General features: G+C 49.1%; 1 protein-coding gene across 2 annotated transcripts in view; it reads right to left on the reverse strand.

Annotated features, from left to right (window-relative positions):
- LOC138514207 (uncharacterized) overlaps window positions 1-20154 on the reverse strand; it is a 551131-nt gene that overhangs the window by 412546 nt on the left and 118431 nt on the right. For both annotated transcript variants that reach the window (XM_069629548.1, XM_069629547.1), the window contains exon 4: window positions 2238-2395. In XM_069629548.1, the coding sequence (XP_069485649.1) occupies window positions 2238-2395 (158 nt within the window). The remainder of the gene's footprint in view (window positions 1-2237; window positions 2396-20154) is intronic.

Raw genomic sequence — 20154 nt, forward strand, 5'->3', positions numbered from 1 at the left:
ATAAACTTGCCTCACACCTTATACGATCTATCCCCAGTAAGCACAGACATGCGTAAATATCTAGGCTTCCGATATATTTATGTGCTGCAAAGTGACTTTCACAATGAAACGTGTGACGAATACACAGAATTCGTCACATCTCCCCAAGAGGGAGCCACCACTTTCTGGACTAGGGAGGTGAGTCACTAAGCCAAACACCCCCCCCCCCCCCCAGGGGGCAGGGCAAGCGGGATCCCCAATCGGGCTGGCCCTCCTTTAGAAGACAGGGAATCCCCAAAAAGGGATACAAGTTCTCCCCCCTTAACCCTGATTACAATAGCTTTGTTTGCTATATGGCAGTTAAAGTGCATGATAATGTAAAACTTCCTGTGAGAATGCCCGCTATGGTTTCTGACCCTCTGTATTCACAGTCCTCGTCTAAAACAGTGGATCATCCCATCCCTCGGGTGAGTGGGAGATAAAGAACCAATCAGAACAGGAAATGAAGGCGAGAGACCGACATAGCTGGAGAAGCCCAGAGACATCTTCCTGAGGGGTGTGGTGAGAGCGCATGCCAAGAGTGGCAGACCCAGCCACGATCGAGCCCACGGAACACTCGACATCTGCTGGGCCAGAAGCAGGAAGTGCTGTGCCCAGAAGAGTACGAATTCTGCCGGGAGCCAGTAGGAATAGAGGTTAAGCTGCGCCCGACGTGGAACACCGTAGAGAAGCCCAAGTGGTGCCACCTCAAACAAACTCACCGGCTCTCACCAGGAGCACCACCTGGAAACCAGAAGTACGTGGTGGCTCTAAGAAACTGGGAGGAAGGCAGCAAGACACCAAGAAGTCCAAAGATGGGGTGAAAGTAACGTGTCCCAAATGGTGAGGTAAGAGGAACACGACCCCAAGGCAGGGTGAGAGCAGGGAAGCACCAAGGGGGGATAAAACCAAAGAAACCTCAAGGTGGGGTGACTAACAAAACTCCAAGGCGGGGAAAGATTCAAGAAGCCTCAACGCAGGGTTAATCCAAGGAAACCGCAAGGTAAGAACCATAAAAGCCCCATATGGGGAAAAGTCAAAGAAGCCCCAAGGTGGGAGAATCCGAAGAGTTCCCCAAGGAGCGCTGAGAGTAGGGAAACCCCAAGGAGCTGTAAAGGTAAGGAAGGCCTAAGTGGAGAAAGCACCAGAAGTCCCCTCGGTGGGGAATAGGAGAAAACCCTGGTTGGGTATATCAGCCAGGGATCCCCAAGTGGGAAAAGAGACCAGAGACGTAGATAAAAACCCTGGCAACCAGAAGCAAGACAGAGAAACCAAAGACGGACAACAGACCGGAGAAGAGAAGAGCAAAAAGACATTCAGTGAACTTATTTATGTATTTTTATTTATTTATTGCTAGCATACAGACCCGGGAGCTACAAGTTCAACTTATTCAAACTTGTTCCTGGGCAAGGAGACTCTTTTAATAGAGACACCAGGGTGGGGGTCAGAAACCAACCACCATTCCTTTGTTTGGGCAAGGGCCCCAATTGTACCTTTGTTGAATTTGCTTTTTTCTTTTGCAGTGGTAGGGACAGAACTCAGGTAACCACTGGACTCTGGACAGAGTTTTAGAAGACATCCTGACAAGCACACTTGTGTTTTCCTTTATAGGACGGGTTGAGAATCTTAGACTTGGGGGTAGCTGCGCCTTGGGTTTTATAATAAAGAAACATCAAGAAAACATGCCACTCTGTCCATCTCATTATTCTGACTTACCATAAATGCCATAGACAAATGGATAGTAAGGTCTACCTTGCTACTCCTATACGTTTCGATTTTATCAATGCATGGTATTTGAGGGACCCAAGTGATTAAGACAACCGTTATTAGGTTGCAGTCGATTTGTTTGACTCATTTTGAGTGACACTTAACATACTCAAGAGATCTAGCAGAATCAAAGTAATCATTGCTTTCATTATATAAATTCTCCACATTTTAAGAGTCACAGGGGTTTATTTGATGTTAAACATAACCCTTTCTGTGTACTCTTCTTGCTATCCTTCCTGGGGGCTTGTGGTTATTGCCAACACAGGTATGGAAGTAGAGCAGCTTCAAGTGCAGTAGAACTGCATGACACATTGGTTGTCTGCGAAAGTCCTAAACGCCAGCACGGCCCCAGAAAGAAAGACTCCAATTCAGTCCATCACCGGAGATAGCAAGACAAAACAATAGGTTCAGTATTAAACAAAAAGGAACACACATCTGAAGCAAATGCAAACCTTGGCGAGTGCTGCTTTTCAGAGCCTCCCTGAAGTCTTCAAATGGAGGGTTTTTTGCCTCAGATATTACTTTTGTAGGGGATTTTCTGGATGGCCTGTGGGCTTCATCGGACCGGTTAGACGGTCTGCGGCTGGGGTGCTCAATTTCAATCCACGATCTAGAGAATAGAATCACATTCAATTAGAGGAAGCAGATTCCTCAAATGCATACTGTTTTAAACCATAATAAAAGGATCCTAGACTTTATTAAATGAAATCAAATGGTGCTCAGCATTATAATATGTTTACATAGCCACCACAGGTTTGCCATTTCCTTGCACTGTGAAAAACAGATATTACCATTTGTCAAACCAATGGTATGCAATTCATCAACCTAAGCAGCAGAGGCAAGGTTGTTATTGCCTAGAGTGAAACCCATGGGCAGGAAGTTATACACAACTTTCACCAGTGAGAGCATAAATATCAACTACCTTGCTAAATGAAAATACAACACATTACCTTACTGGTGATTTTAGTGCTCCTAGTCCCTAGCTCTACCTCCTTCCTAATTTCTTGTGAAGTATGCTCCTGCATCTGGTCAAGTTGGAAAACTGCTTCGAGGACTTTGCGCAATGCAGGTACAAAATTGAGCATTTACAATCCCCAGAACATGAGCCTCCCCATCACGCGCCAGAGTGCTTTTATGAAGTATAGAATAGCCCTGAAGGGCACAACCACCATTTCCCAAGTTTTTATACAAACAGCAGTGTTGTTACAGAGATGCTGGCATTTGCCCAAGGTGACAGCTGTGTGGGAGTTCCAAAGGAAAGCGATCCAGGGCTCTCTCAATTACTGTAATGTTTGGTTACTCATATGTCTATCAACAAAAGGTCTGGGAGCCCCTCTACCGAGAAATAACCTGTTCTCTGGGAAGGTGCACACTCGGGAGGCTATACAACCACGTTTTACCTCACTGTACCTTTCAGAGGAGAAATATACATTTCTATATAAGCCTGGTCGGTCAGTCCTGCATCAAAATGCTAGGCAATTCTCCTCTGAACAAGGGTACCAACAGTAACCCCAGACACATGTTTCGGCCTAGTCTGGCCTCTTACGTCCACAACTATGTCCCTCCTTCCCAACTTGTTGGAACCTATTAGACAGTAAATAATTGAATGTGGAGAAGATTACAACAGTATGTTAGGTGGCAACAATAAATAGGTTACTATGTACCACCTAGCCAAAACATGAATCCTGTCTAGAACATACAGAACTTGTGGGGAGTAGCCCAAAGGACCACCTTACAGATCTCAATGATGAGCGCATGCCTTTGGAAAGATACTGATGCTGCCTTAAGACCAGGTGGAACATAGACAGTCTCTCTGGAACAGAAAGATCATATAAAAGTGTATTCCTTGAAGAATCAAAATGCAATCCATCTGCCAACGGTGCCCTTGGCCGCCTTAGGTCCAGGTAAAACAACATAAAAATAAGCAAGCCATCAAAGCGACAATTGATGCAAAGAAAAAAACAAACATTGTCATCTATGTAGATTGCAATTGCCAACTGATAATGTTCACATACTTAAATCTTGATGCCAATTCTGGCCAGATATAACATAAAAGACAAGACCTTTTCTATAGATGTTGTTAGAGGTTGACATTGTGATCCAGAGCCCAATAAGAGAAACACAGACATTTGTTTTTGTACTATGTCCTGGCTGAATCCTGTGCTCAACACAATCTGAACATTGGGTGCTGAAATCCTCTCCGGAGCGTAAACCAGCTCCCCCGGTACCAAGCTATCAAACCAAGCAATGGTAGGGTGGACCAGATGAACCCTTGCATTTTAGGGGAAAAAATGCTCTTTCCTCCATGGAGACAATAATAGACAATTTTAGTAGATTGTAAAATTCTGCGCACAGTTGTACTTCTGAAGTACGTTGTGACCGATGGGCATCTGTGAGGCAGGAATAGAGGAAGATGCCTGTCCAATCCAAAAGAAAGTCACCCCCCATTGAAAACATTCCCTTTCCCAGCCATGGCGCAACACTGACAAAATCAGTGTGTCTTCTAGTAAATACGTCCGCTGGATGCATAACCCACTTTGGAAAATGTTTCAAATGGCATCTTAATGGGGTTCTCAATCATGGAGCAGTGAAAAAGAATTTCGGAGTCTGTGGTGTTGTGATGACACCATGACCAGCAAAGGGAACATTTTGTTTCAATTGGCCAGTGCCACAGCAGAACTCCAAAAAGATAGCACAACTTGGCCCTTGTAACGTTCTTTCATTTGGATGTTCCTCATCTTATGATATTCGTATCCAGATCCAGCTTAATTCGGAAAATTGTTTTCTTCTTGGCAGAGGGCGCTGTGCGTCGACACCATCGACCCGATGTCCCTCGAGGGCCTCTGTCGAAGTCATGGTCGAGTACATATGGCACGTGCAGCGCCCGTTGGCTTAACTTTTGTTTCTACGCCACCCATATGCAGAATTGCCACCCTTATTTAGTGTCTTTAATTTATCAGACTCTAAAAGAGCATACAGTTTGCTGTCTGGAAATTCTACAGTGGGGTAGGTTGGGAGGGCCGATGAGGAATACGTGGGAGGAACATCCAATCGAAAGAACGTTAGCAGGGGTAAGTAACTTGTTCTTCGAATGGATTGTGTCCTCCCATTCCTCATTTTATGATAGAATCCCAAAGCAGTATTACATGTTTTGGATTAGGGTGTTGAATTTTATTACTTGTCAAGGATAGGGCATAGAACTGCCTTCCCGAACTTTCCCTCATTGTTAGAGACATCTGAACAATAATGTTTTGTAGACGTATAAATTGTAGACCAGTTGGCTGCCTCACCGATAAAAGTTATCGGAACTCCCCTCTGAAGAGAAGAGGAAGATGCCATGCCACTAGTGGAATGACCCCTTAAGCCTTCTGGGGGATCTTTCCCAGCTAGCCTGTAACATTCTGAAATGGCCAGTTTTATCCATATCAATAGAGTTTGTTTGGTAATCGATACACCTATTTTATGTCCTGTGTATCCAATAAACAGTTGGTCATGTCACAATTTTGACATTCTCGAAATATAGAAACTTAGAGGTCTTTTAGGATCGTGCCTATGAAGTCTTTCCTCTTCCTTGCTAGGGTGAGTTGGTGGAAAGAAAGTCAGATGCACAATCTTCTGGGCTAAATGGTCATTAGAAACAATTTTCTGTGGGAATAATAGGATATAGGATATATGATGTGGCATTTATAACACGCCTGTACACAAGTGTTTTTAGGCGCAACAAGACAAGGAGGCGGAAACAAAGGGCGGACAAAATAACAATCTCACTAGGCCTTGTGTCATTCAGATCGCGCATGTGTGGGGGAGAGGGAAGACCAGTTAACTTACAAGTGCAGCCAGCGGGTGGCTCATAAGTGCAGAGAGAAGGGACTGTAGAGTTGCAGATAGAGATCCTTAAGTGCTGGGGAACCCGGAGGCAGTGAGCGGGCAACTGAACAAGGAGGAGCCTGGGCCCGAGTTCAGAGGGTGGCCAGGTGACCAGTGCGCTGAGCAGTTAGGTGCATCAGCAGGTGAGAGGAAGAGAGAAAGCGGAAAAGAAAAGGAATGTCTTGAATTGCTTCCGGAACCAGAGGTGGTTCTGCTCAAGTTTGAGAGAGGCAGGGAGGCTGTTGCAGAGGGCGGCCGCAGCCAAAGAGATAGATCTGCCCCCAACTCTCTGCTTGGAGAAGCGTCTCACCCTCAGAGTTGGAGGTGGATGAGCAGAGAGCTCGAGAAGGAAGATGTTTTTGAAGAGAAGGTTGGAGGTAAAGCGGTCCCAGGCCACAGAAAACCTTGTGGACAATGCAGAGGGTCTTGAAGTTGATCCTTGCAGCCATGGAGAGCCACTGAAGAGATTTCAGAGCTGGCGAGATACGATCCCTGGGCTTGAGGTTAAGGACAAGTCTTGCAGTCCTGTTCTGGATGAGTTGTAAAGGTCGAAGAGTAGAGGCAGGAAGATTTAGAAAGAGGCTGTTGCAATAGTCCAGCCGAGAAAGCGAAAGCGAAAGAGAAAGAGACCCAATGGGGAGGATCTCAGTCTTACTGGCATTAAGTCAGAGATCCTTGGCGGCACACCATTCCTGAATGGTGGCCAGACAATCTGGTATGAGAGAAGACAAAGAGGTGGCTGAGGGGAGCCTGAAAGAGAGCAGAGTTTCATCCGCATAACATTGAAAATTGGAGCAGAAAGTAGCAATGCAGTGGGCAAGAGGTGCCAAGGGAGAGAGGTTAGAAAGAGAGGAAAGACCTCAGTTGGACCAGAGAGGATCGGTCGATGAGAAAGGAGGTCAACCAGGCCAGGGCCTGATCAGTAATATCAAGGTGGTCGCTGAGGTGATGGAGCGGGATTGCATGGTTGACGGTGTCAAAAGCAGAGGATAGATCGAGGAGAATGAGGACAGAAGAGAGATCGATAGTGATGTTGATATTTTATTTGTATCGCGGTCATACACTAGTGTTTCAGAGCGCGACGAGGCAAGGGAGGGGAACAAGAGAGAACAAAAACAACGATCTTACTAGGCCCTGTGACATTGAGAACACGCAAGTGCAGGTGAGAAAGAAGGGGGAAATGTGGGGGGAGGGGGAGTGGAAAGTGCCGAGCAGCAGAATAAAAAACAAGTAGTACAGCAAGCAAGTGGGAGGTGCTAGGTTGAGGAACAGACAGGGGGTGTCTGATAAGTGCAGAAAAAAGGGGGGGGGCTGTAGGATCACAGATACAGACCCAAGTGCAAGGGTTGCCAGGAGGCAGTGCAGGTGTGTGGCAGGATGGGCGAGTACCTGGGCCCAAAATCAGAGGGTAAACCAGGGGCACAATGCCGAAGCAGAAGAGATCAGCAGGGGAGAGGAGGAGAGAAGGCAGAAGCAAAGAGGAAGGTCTTGAGGTGCTTCCGGAACCAGAGATGGTTTTCAAGTGGCAGGGAGGCTGTTCCAGAGGGAGGCCCCAGGTGAAGACAGGGAACTACCCCCAGCTGGTTTCTTTGAGAAACGCCTGACCTTGAGGGAGTTGGAGGAGCATAGAGCTCGAGAGGGAAGGTATTTACGGAGGGAGAGTTGAAGGTATTTTGGACCGAGGCCCCAGAAAGACTTGTGGACAATGCAAAAGGTCTTGAACTTAATCCTTGCAGCCACTGGGAGTCAGTGAAGAGATTTCAGAGCTGGAGAGATACGATCCCAGGGCTTGAGTCCAAGGACAAATCTCACAATCTTGTTCTGGATGAGTTGCAAAGGGCGGATAGTAGAAGCAGGTAGATTTAGAAAGAGGCTGTTGTAATAATCCAACCTAGAGAGAACCAGGGCTCGAGAGACAGTGAGCTTCTGGGGTAAGGAGAGGAAAGGCAGAATACGTCTGAAGAGGTGCAGTTGGAAGTTTTACTTTTTAGAGACATATGTGGGCAGAAAAGGAAAGTGTGGAGTCGAAGATGACCCTGAGGTTCTTAGCCTCGCAGGTGGGGATAAGGAGGAGGGCCGAGAGAGGCCGGCCAGAGATGACAGGAAAGGAGGGTGACGGTGTGCTGATGAGGAGGATCTCCATCTTTCTCGCATTAAGGCAGAGATCATTGGCGGCACACTACTCATGAATAGCTGACAGGAAATCAGAGAGGAGAAGAGGCGGCCGAGGGAAGCCTGAAAATGAGGTGTGCCGATGAGGAGGATCTCCGTCTTGTAGGAATTAAGGCATAGATCATTGGCGGAACACTACTCATGAATAGCTGACAGGAAATCAGAGAGGAGAAGAGGCGGCCGAGGGAAGCCTGAAAATGAGTTGAGTGTCATCTGCATAGCACTGGAAATTGGAGCAGAGAGCGGCAATGCGATCGGTGAGAGTTGCCAAGTATTGGTTGAAGAGCCAGGGTGAGAGGTTAGACCCCTGGGGAACACCACAGGTAGAGAGGGAGATGGAGGAGAGGAAGGACCCAAGTTGGACCTGGGAGAGTCGATGAGACAGGAAAGAAGTCAGCCAGGCCAGAGCCTGATCAATGATACCCAGTTTGAGCAGGACGATATGGTTGACCATGTCGAAGGCAGCAGAGAGATCAGGCAGGAGGACAACAGAGGGGATTGTTTGAGTCAAGGTTGGAGAGTAGGTCATCAATGATGTTCAGGAGAGCAGTTTCCGTGCTTCTGGCAGCTCTAAAGCCAGACTAATGGTCGTGGAGACAACCAACAGAATCGGAGTGAAGGTTAGGCTGCGAGATGGCCAGCTTTTCCAGGAGTTTGCCCAGGAATGGAGTGATGGACATCGGGCGATAGGTTGCTGGGCAAGAAAGGTCCGCTGTGGGTTTCTTGAGAAGAGGGTGCACAAGAGAGTGCTTCAGAGGGGAGGGGAAGGCTCCAGAGGCAAAGGAGAGATTGCAGAAATCGGCCAGGGCAGGAGCAAGGGTGTCAACGTGGTCCTCGATGGTTTTGGAGGAACAGGGAAGAACCTGTTTTGACAATACTTTTAAATCGGACTGGTCTAGAAACCTCATCAGGGGAGAAAAGAGGAAAGGAAGATAAAGAGGGTGGGGGGTGGCTGCAGGAGGGCCAGAGTTTGCAGAGGTAGAAGGGAGAAGAGGGTGAGGGGATGAGAGGGTGGACAAGACGTCCTGGATTTTTGAGATGAAGGGAGAGGCAAGGGCCGTGCAAAGGTCCTGGAAAGCGAAAGGCAGTGTAGAGACTGCAGCAGGGTTGGCCAGCTCCTTGCAGATTATGAAGAGTTCGGCCGAGTTGTTAGATGCCGCAGAGACACAGGCTTGGATGTGGGCTCTTAGTATGGACAGAGAATCACTATTGCCTTTGGAGCAGGCGACGGAGAGGATAAAAAAGAAACCCTCCATTTCCTCTCAGCCACCCTACACTTCCGTTTAAGGGTAGCTAGGTCAGAGTCGTACCAAGACTTGCACTTGGCTTTGGGCTTCAAGCGGATCATCATGACAGGGGCAAGAACATCAAGAGTATCAGAGATAGAAGCGTGGAAAGGGCCGTGTCAGGATGTGAGTCAGCCAGAGGGAGTTTGGGGGGCGGGGAGAAGGTGGTGGCGAAAGCCTCAACCGACAACGCTTCATGGGCCGGATGTCGAGAAGGTAGATGGCAGTGTTGTGCTTGGCTTGGCCTGGGGGGTAGAGAGGGAGAGATGGGAGGAGAGGAGGGAGTGATCACTCCAGGAGAAAGGAGTGGTCAGAGGGATGGAGAGGAGGAGGTCAGAGGAGATCAAAACATCAAGCATGTTCCCTGCGCAGTGAGTCGGGCCAGAGGGGAGGGTAAAAAGGGAGAGGGAATCGCAGAGGTTGCGAAAGAGTACAGAAGAGGAACAGGGAGAATCTAGATGGATTTTGAGGTCAACAAAAAGGAGTTGAGTGGTTGAGGCCAGGAGGGAGGAGGAGTGGGGAGATCTGACCAGGAGGCCGATCGATAGCCACGGTAAGAGTGGCGAGAAAGAAAGCCTGCAGACAAGGCAATCGAAGGAGGAGTAAGTCTGCATGGGAATGATAGAGGCAGGAGACCACTCAGGGAAGATCAGGGCTTCACCCCCTCCGGATAGGGTGGATTTGGGTGCAGAGGGGATCTTGTAGCCATCAGGGAGGAGCGTGTCAAAGCTCGGGGCAGAGCTAGCTGTGAACCAAGTCTCAGTGAGACTTGAGGACATGGAGGTTGAATTCTTCGAGGAGGCGGCAGATGTCGGGAGTGTTTGACGCAGAACGAGAGTTGCGAGCGGCAAGATGAAGGTTGCCAGCGTTAAAGGACTTCCGGGGAGGGGTACAAATCATAGGTATGCCCTGCGGAGGTGACAAAGGAGCCCAAGCGGGGGGGAGGAGAAGGCAAGGTAGCCAGGTGAGGGGTGGTTGAGGGGGGAGACAGGGAAGCAGGAGGGGGGGTGGGAGAGAGGGGACAGCAGGAGATGAAAGGAAATTGATGAGGGGGAGAAGAGCCCATCAAAGAGGAGGAGATTGGCCCGAGGGCCTTGGACCATGACATTGACATTTAGGTAGACATTTAATGACCTTAGAGGAATCAAAACGGGGCCATGAGGGCTTCCCAGCAGGTGCCACCATTAATGGGAGGAGGAAAAAGGACAGAGCACAGAGAACATATGAAGAGTCCATAGATGTGGCGAAGGAACGACAAAGAATGTCAGCAAGGGTCTGTCTGGAGGAAGCACTGGAATAGGTGTCAACGATAGGGAGACCAGGGTTGGAGGCCAAGATATCCTTTTTGAACTTCTTCCTACCGGACTTAGTGAGAAGATAAGAGCAACAGAAAGTGCCATGGGTGAGGTAGAGAAGGGGGTGGTTGGGGGGGACAGCGGGTCAGAGTAGAACAAGTAGAACGGTGCAGTCACTGGGCCAGCAGGTTACAGAAAAAGCACGCAGTACAAGCAAAGGGCACAGCAAGTTTGATTTTAAGCTACAAGCAAAAACACAGCTAAATTGAAATTACAGCTAAATTAAGATGCTAGCAGTGGGTGTAAAACTTAATGCAATCAAGAGTGTAAACATGGGAGATAAGCAGAGAGGGAAGTGAAGTCAAGAGAAGGTAGGAGTGTGTGCAGAAGGAGGAAACTAACCCATAGTTAAGGAGGTGTGAATGTGTTACGTTCACCTGGTATCCACAGGGACGCCACCCAGCCAGTTGGTCGCTGATGCCCTTCTCAATGATTCCCTCGTGCGGTTCTCGGTGGAATTCCGCCTGGAAATGAAGACTATGTTTAGGATTGGACGACCAAGGTAAGCTTTCCCCCCACCTTCCTTGTGATTTCAGCCCCTCCCGGTTCTCTTCTCACCTTGTTATCGAACTTGGTGGGCTCTCCGTCCTGCTTTCTGGGCAGAGGTGCGTTGTCTTTCATGGGCGCGTGCAGTCCAGTTACTTCACTGACAGCGGCCCAAGTAATGTCTTTCAGGTAGGTCTTATTGCGATTTATGGCGTTGTTATTCTTGCATGCCTTTTCTATGTTCGATAATCTCTTTTTATTCTCCCTTAGGTGCACGGAGCGTCCGCTTGGCGAACTGGGTAGGCTGGTTTTCGCCAGTAAATGATGGCGCACAATAGCGCTATGATGCGGTAAGTAGGCGCTTTGCCCAGCGCGGCGATGTCTTGTCTTCACTGACCAGTGTTTTCTCCTTTTCATAGGTCGCGGTGTGCTCCCAGTGCGGGTGGAGTTCCGGAGCTATACCGGTCAAAAAACAACCAGCCAGGTAAGTCTCTAAGCGATTCGTGGTTGAAATGTCTCTACTACCTTCTTTAATGATGTCTGTCTTCCTTTCTCAGGTCTCCGATCTGGGCGGCGAATCCTCCAAACAGAGCTGCCCCGGAGCTGCGAGCAGGGAAGGATGGAGATTGCAGGTAAGATTCTGCTGCGAACAATGTTTTGTTTTTTCTGCAGGTCCGGATCTTGCCAGGCTCGTGAGAAGCTGGACACAGTGAGCGTCACGTTGCTAGTAGCAAAGTAACGCAAAGCGTGTTGTCTTGTTCGGGTGTGGTTTAAATAGCCTCTGCAAAGTAGTCGAGGTAAAGTAGTCCCTAGGCCACCACACCCAAAACACTATACCGCATAGCTTGGTTCTAGGAATCAAGCTATGTGGATGCCTCCATGTTGGCTGAAAGCCTAAATAAAGTAGTTCCTTAAGTAGATGTCTTTCCCAGTTTATGAGCATGGCGCCAAAGGCCCCAGGACTGGCCCCAAGAGGGCATGTGAAGCGGATGCCAGGCCTTATTTGCGATCCGAAGTCTGATTCCACCTGGCCAATGGGCTTGCCAGTGGGGATCAGGGCTGCGGGTTGTGACAGAATGTCATGGTAGTCGAATTATTTGAGGTAGCAGCATCATGGAAGCGCATGAGCAGGGGTGCTGGAAAATCCCAAGCAGCGTACTGGGAGCAGACCGGGGCCTTTGTCGTGGTCCTTGGTAGTTGGGGCCGGCTCCCGCCTCCTGGTTGCAATTATTGGCCTTTCAAGACCAATGGCGGCCAATGGGAGGAGGGAGTGAGGGATGGCCAGGGCAGTTCACTTAGTGGCAAAGAGTGCGGCCATCTTGTAAGGGCCGACACAATGAGATATGCTGGTAGAAAATGAATCAGTGAAAAAAGAAAAACCCCTGTAAAGGCTTTTCAGCCACAAGTAGAATGTAGTAAAGTGCAATCCCCGGGCTGCGAGCAGCAGATGGCACGATTTCGATGAAATTGTAAAATATTCAGCGCACCGTGCGCAATTGCAAAACAAAGATTTCTAGGGTTTACCCGAGCACAGCGTTGCTTCAAGCAGTTCAGAGCAGGCAGAATGATTAGCAGGCAGATAGTCAAGATTGGAGAGCAATTCTTCACAGGTGTTCAGTTTCAGTGCTTCCGGCAGCCCTGAAGCCACAGTGGTGGTCATGGAGGCAACCAACAGATTCAGTATGTAGATTAAGCTGGGAGATGGCTAGCTTTTCAAAGAGTTTGCCCAGGAAATGAGTGATAGAGAAGGGACAATAGTTAGCCGGAGAGGATGGATCGGCCAAGGGCTTCTTTAGAAGGGGCTGCACAAGAGAGTGCTTAAGGTGGAGGGGAAGTTCCAGTGGCAAAGGAGTGATTGCAGAAATCGGCCAAGGCTGGAGCAAGGTTGGCAATGTGGTCCTTGATGGTTCTGGATGAGCAGGGGAGGACCTGCTTCGATGAGACTTTCATAGATCAGACTTGTCTAGCAACATCGTCAGGGGTGAACAGGAGCAAGGAAGGAGGAGGGACGGACTCAGACAGGCCAGGACTGGTAGAAGAGGAGGAGGAGGTAGAGGAAGAGAGGTGGGACAGGATGACTGGAGTTTTAGTAGTGAAATGAGAGGCCAATGCCGTGCAGAGGGCCTGGGAGTGAACAGGAGAGATCGAGACTTCAGCAGGATTGGCCAGCTCCTTGCAGATTTTGAAACGTTCGGCCGAGTTAGATGCTGCAGAGATGCAGGCTTGGATCTAGGCTCTAGAGAGGACAGAGTCTGTATTGCCTTTGGAGCAGGTGGCAGGCCAGTTTATGAGTGGGTGTGCTTGATGCCCTCCACTTCCTCTCCGCCACCATACACTTGCATTTAAGGGTGGCGAGATTGGAATCGTACCAAGAGTTGCACTTGGATTTGGGCTTCAAGCGGATCCTCATGGCAGGGGCAAGGACATCCAGAGTGTTAGAGAGATGTAGGTTAGAGAGGGCTGCGTCAGGGTGTGAGTCAGCCAAAGGTGCATGAGGAGGAGAGAAAGTAGTGGCGAAAGCCTCAACTGACCAACACTTCATGGGTCGGATGACCGAGAAGGTAGGTGGCAGTGCTGGTCGGCTTGACCTGCAGGGAAGAGCGGTGGGAAGAAAGGAGGAAGTGATCATTCCAAGAGAGAGGAGTGGTGAGAGGGTTAGAGAAGGGGAGGTCTGAGGAGATCAGAACATCCACGGTCTGGGGAGGGAGGGAGAGAGAGAGAGAGAGAACTGAAGAAGAGCTGGTAGCATTCAGGTGGATGTTCAAGTCTCAGAGGAGGAGAAGTTGAGAGGTAGAGGCGAGGAGAGGTCAGCCCACTCAGAGGAAGAGGGCGACCTAGCCAGGTGGCCTGTAGATAGTGGCCCCAGTGAGAAACAGGCCAGGAGCGATAGTAAGCTATTACTGGTGGATTAGTGCTATAGAAGGATTAGTGCTGCATTGGAACGATAGAAGCAGGGACAGTTAGTTCTAGGTTGGGAGAGGATCTTGTAGCCATCGGGAAGGAGAGTGCCCAAACTCGTGACAGAGCTGGCAGTGAACCAAATCTCAGTGAGACAGAGTACATCCAAATCAAGCTCTTCCAGGAGACAGCAGGTGTCAGAGGAGTGTTTGGCAGCTGAACGAGAATTGAGAGTAGTGATCTGGAGCAGGTTGCCACATTTTAAGGACTGCCAGGGAGGGGTACAGGCAGAAGTGTTGGAGGTGCCCTAGGATAGGCAGAGGAGGAAGGAAGAGAAGGCAGGGTAGTCAGAGAGGGAGAATAGAGTGCCAGAGGGGTGGTAGAGGAGAAAGGCAACAAAAGTGGCCAGAGAAGCAGTAGGGGGTTTAGAAGAGGTGGCAGAAGAAGGTGGCAGCAGAGAAGCCAGAGAGGGGTAAGAAGGGATAGCAGGAGAGGAAAGCAAGTTGATAAGGAGCGCGAACCATCTATCAAAGAGGAGGAGATTGGCCCGAGGGCCCTGGACCAAGATGGTGCCATTTAAGTAGACATTAATGATGGTCTTAGAGGAGTGGAAGGGGGCCAGGAGGGCCTCTCACCGGGTGTCACCATTAATGGGAGAAGAGAAAAAAGGAGAGAACACATATGGTGGGGGGTCCATTAGCCTGGAGAGGGAACAATAGAGTATGTTGGTAAGGGTCTCTCTGTAGAAAGCACTGGTATAGGTATCATCGATACGGAGGCCTGTGTTGGAGACCAGGATGTTAGGGAGAATTCTCTGTAAAGGCTAATTTCCCAAACCTAGCGAGTCCCCCAGCAGCTTTGCTGGATTTTTGGGGTTTTATTTTTTCTCCTGCTAAGAGTGAGACTTTTTTCCTCCCACTCAGACATGATTTGAGGCGTTCCTTTGAATTTGTATGTGTTTTATGGGCTATGGGGTCCTTTACCCAATAGGGTTTCATGTGTTTTGATATGTGGGTTACACAGCACCCTCCGTGCAGTAACCCAGGGGTGTCGTAGCGACCCCCAAACAGACTGCATACTCTGGGACTAACTACTGTTGGGTCTGTTGTTCGAGGGGGCACTGTCCAGTCCCCCCCGACAGAGTTTTGGCTGGTGGCAGTGGATACTACTTTTTATATTCGACCGCGAATATATTCCTATCGGATTTTCCCATTGGTCGAGGCTACCACTTTTAAAATAGCCTCGAACTTACCGCCGGTTTATTAAATATAAATTCATCGGTTGGTATTTTTTTGCCGAAACTTGGTTCCAAAATGGCGTTTGTGTTCGCTTCTGTGACTCCAACCCAAGTCGAGCCCTTTGTTCCACTCTTTGGCGGGCTTCTCCACAGAAGCCTCCAAAAGTGGTGCCACTCCGTCTGGGTACCACAGGGTGTGTGGGAGGGGGTTTAGGCACCCTGGACTGAGTTGCCTCGGCAACTCAAGTCACACTCTTGTGTGATTGGCCCAAGTGATGAGCCGCCCGGCTCACCACTTAGCATGTTTGAGTGACAGCTAGGCTGAATGAATGGGGGTTTTCTGCATAAAAGCAGGGCTTTGAGGACTGGAACTTCAGAAGTCGCCACTGGACCTAAAGAATCCGAGGAGGGAGAAGCCGAGCCGACCTGCAACGACGACAGCACCGGTGGAGCCCTGCTGAACCATCTCACCACTTTTCCTGACGACAGAGGAGATCTCCAGCTCGGAGAGTCTTCTTCCTTTGACTGGTGGGGATAACCAGTTTGCCCGTCTTTTCGCCTTCCTGGACCATCTCGTGGCCGCCTTGCCCGTGCCAAGCACCCCGGCAACCGGAATACCACGGTTCACCACTACCGCGAAGAAAAGGGTGGTACCTTGTAACCGGGAAACTCTGCGGCTGGTTTCTTACCTGGTAGTGCAACGACCTTCAGCTTTCCTCCATGTCGAGACCTCCTCTTCCTCTGGACGAAACACCGACTTGCACCCGCTGCCAGGAACTGCCCCCGCTGGAGCGTTCTTCCCATTTTCAGGTACTGTGTCCCGCCTGGCTTCCCTTGCGACAGATCGTTCGGGGTGACAGTAAATCCTCGACTTTCTAACCTGGGTTAGCCTGTGGCCTGTTAACTAACATTTCCAGACTTGATCTCAATCTTTTGTGAACTATTTACAAAGACTCTTTGGGCATAGCCCCACTGTGTGATCCTGGACACATTTTGCTTGCTCTCTCTAAGAGTGGGCCTGGCATTTGAACTTCCTTGCTCTCCAGTAGACTTTGCCTAACCTGCCTCACTGTGGTTCTTTGAAAAGTATTGAGATTTGTGTGCTTTCATAACTGCCTTTTTCCCTCCTTTTTTAAAGATCTTATTAGAGTGCCATCTTATGTTAAGCGCTCACCTCTGTTTGAAAATAAGTGGTGTTTCTTATTAAGACTTGTCTAATAAGTAATCAGGGTTGTATATATAATAGGGACTCTGTGTTGAATTTACTTACCTCTTTTTGTGCTAGTGTAATTTACAAGTGTGTTTTCAAATAAATAATTATATACTTTTACAACAAAGCTCTGGTCAGTGTTTGCTTGTGCTACTGTATCTCTGTACCTATAGTGTATACTCTATATACTGCCTAACTCATCCTGAGAGAAGTCTGGCTGCTCAGATACAGCTACCAGGTAAATCTGGGTGGTACAGACTGCTAACAATTGGGTTTACTGCCAACCACCTGCAGTCTTAAATCTTTTGCAGTGGTCCCTAGGGGAACTGCACAGGTTTCTGCTTAACACAGGATGTCCCTTTTGAGCTTCTTCCAGCCAGACTTAGTGAGAGGGATAGGATAGTCGATAAAAAAGCAGTTAGAAAAGATAGGTGAGACAGGGCAACATAAGGAGTGCGGAGAGGAAAGAGGGGAGCCCAGGGAGGGGAGGGAAGGGGAGGTTGCCTTGCGGCCAAATGATGGTTTGACCTTTAGAACAATCATATCCTTATAAAAAAATGGTAAACTGAGTTTTACAGGTTAAGGCCTGCAACTCACTCACCCTGCGGGCTGAAATTACGGCCAAGAACAAAGTAATTACTAGCCGTAATGGACAGGAATGCAGTGGCTCGAAAGGAGCACACATCCGAAATGAAGACTAAATTAATGTCCCAGGTTAGTGCTTGGAAAGGAGTTGGTGAAAACACGTTAGTGAGTACCTTTAGAAACTGAATTAAGGGTATTTTGAAATATGAATCCTCAGAGGTGCGCCTGAATATGGAAAGCGCTGCTAGCTAACCTTGGATTGTTCCAATCTGGAGCCCTCGATTTGCCAAATATAATTAAAAAAACACATTTGATTTATTACATTGAAAAGAATCTACATCATTTTCCTTACAGCTGCTGCAGAATTTGTTCTAACGGTAGCAGTATAAGGACTAAAGCAAAATCTCCATCATGTCATCCGTGAGGTCCCAATCATTACATCTCAACCACTCACATACCATGCGTGAAGGTGGAGTTTCTGGGGGGGCATGGCTAGAGAGCCATGTAACAGGATGTGTTTCCACTGGGGCTCCTGCCGAACCAACAGAAATCTGAAAAAAAACCACATGGTGACAGATCCTTGGGCCGGAATTACTGCTCAAAAGGGCTTGTGAAGTGAAATGGCACAGCTGGACACTCCATTGCTCCGGAGCGGTTACGTGGTTCACGTAGAACAGCACCGAAAAGGAATCATGGATGACAAAGTGTGGCAGCCAAGATGGCAGCCGCTAAAGAACAAAGGGGCTGACCGAGGAGGCAAGCTGTTGTACCCGAGTTATGCAGAGGGTGAGCATTCGCCGGTGCGGGTGACCCTCTAAGCATTACTGCAGAGGTACCCTCCGGTGAAGTTAAGAAGGAGGAAAAAAGAAAGGAAAAAAATAAACGGATGACTCAGGAGAGCAGAGGCCCTGTAGGGCATAGGCGGGGCGATCACAGGGAGCGCAGAAGCGCATGGCTCAATCATCCGAAGACGGTTGGACTGCGACAACAACGGTTGCCAGTGGGAGGACCAGATGGAAGAAGCTTTGCCGGTGCGACAGCTGGGTCGGTCCATGGAACGTGTGTGGAGAGGCTGCAACACTGTATAAGGGTTGTTTCAAGTTCTGAGTACATCAAGGCTCCGCAGAACGAAAATGGTGAGGAAGCCAAGAAACGGCTACAAAGTATCATCGGTGGAACGGAGCCCTGCGGATGATGCCGCATGACAGCAGAGCAGGCCCCTGCAAGTAACGAAGAGTGGCAGACTCAACGCCACGATCAATACGGCAAGAAGAGCTACGGCGCCGTGTGAAAGCAGCAGAAGGCACGGCAAGAAGCCAGGAGACCCCAATTTAGAAGCACAGGCGAACTGCAGTTAAAGGGGTCGAAGGCGGATCGTGGGATATGCACACACAGGAGTAACACCAATGAGTGTTGGGCTGACATACCAAGCACAAATAAAATTGGGAAAATAAAAGCTAAATTCAAAAGCTGGATAAGAACTGGGATCACAAGGAGTGAAGGCACAGGGATGTAGTCACTCGGAGACATGGTGGGAAGTTGCTGCATGCTTCAAAATCTTGTATGTAGTGGGCCATAAAACAGAAGGTAGTATGCAGAGAGCTGGTGACTCCCCGCAAGACTAGACGCGGTAACTGTTGGCAAAGAGGCTTAACGACACCATCATTGGGATACCAGCCACAGTACAGGGACAGCCTGGAATAGACCCCATGAGCAGGGGAAAGGAATGAAAGATGCATGGGAGAGGAGAGCTAGACGGGGCACAATAGGTGCTGCATCAAGATAAAAGGCAGCTGTGTGTGGCAAATGGCATAAGAACGGATATCTGACCAAAGACCTCGGCGAACAGCACACTTGGAACGTAAGGGGCACGCCAAAGGCACAAGCACGCACTCAAAGTGAGGCCGAGACTAGGGAAGAGGCAGAGCTGGACTCGCTCCACTAGGGGGAGGCACATCCAAGGAGTCTTCCCCAAAAGGCCTGAGTGAGCAGTGGAGACCACACATAGTAGTGACGACACAGAGAAGGAGGGCATGGTGTCCAAGGTGGGGAAAACCAAAAAGGGAAACAGCCAAAGCTGGAGGACTTTGCCAAGTCATCTCTGATGATGGAAGGAGCGTAATCGAAGAAGCAGGACATGCAAGGAGAGGTGACCTCGACACTGAATGATCAACAGATCCTGGATGCCATAGCGGAGCTCAAGACATCATTGGCATGCAAGATGGACACAGCTATTGCGGAATTAAAAACCTCTCTGGAACAAAAAATAGACGCTGTCAGCATGGACATAAATCTTCTACGGCAAGATGTTAGGAAGCTAGCGGCGCGCACAGGCGAGCTGGAAAAGGAGGTGGAAGCCAATGCAATCACCTGCACGGCGAATGCCAAAGAAGTTGCTGTGTTACTGCAAATGTGTGCGCAACCTAGAGAACAGAGCTGAGGGGGCGGAAGGGCGAGCACGCAGAAATAATATTCGCATCATAGGTCTGCCGGAAGGGGTAAAGGGTTCAGATCCGACGAACTACGTCGAGAATATGCTGCTACAGGAGATAGATGGGGGAGCACTCACCCAGGGATTCGCTGTGGAGAGGGCGCACAGGGCCCTGACCAGACGACCGCAACCAGGGGCACTGCCCGGACCACTTATAGCCAAGATACTGAACTATGAAGACAGAGAAGATACTGGAGCACTTCCGCAAGGGAGGGACAATTAAACAGAGGATCCGCGACCATCACTGCGTACCCAGACTACACCTTACTGGTGCAGAAACAGAGGTTGAATTACATATCTGTAAAAACGAGGCTACGAGAAGCGGGATACAAATCTATGTTGCTGTATCCAGCAAAGCTGAAAGTGATGCATAACAACAAGGCGACAGCATGGTTGGACACAGAACTGCCCAGCAGGAGCGGAGGACCAGACGGAGAGCAGACTGGATAAGTGAACTTTGGGTTTCCCCATGTACTATTGTAAATTGAATAGGAGTGGAGCAGACGGTGACATGGCTAAAAAAGGGAGCAAAATGAAAGGCAAACAGCCGACAATGGACTTATTTGCCAAATCACAGCAGACCCCGACCACTCTGGTGCAAGACATGGCCACCACACCTGCAGACGCCACCTCGCTGAGAGATGACCACAGGATCCTAGCAGCCATCACGGAACTAAAATCCTTGTGGGGGTCAGCGATAGCGGATTTGAAAGCGGCACTGGAAACCAAAATTGACACATTAGGGATAGAGGTTAACCTATTGAGACAGGATGTGAGAGCGC

Source organism: Ambystoma mexicanum, chromosome 12 (assembly GCF_040938575.1).
Source record: "Ambystoma mexicanum isolate Mex_15411 chromosome 12, UKY_AmexF1_1, whole genome shotgun sequence".
Classification (NCBI taxonomy): domain Eukaryota; kingdom Metazoa; phylum Chordata; class Amphibia; order Caudata; family Ambystomatidae; genus Ambystoma; species Ambystoma mexicanum.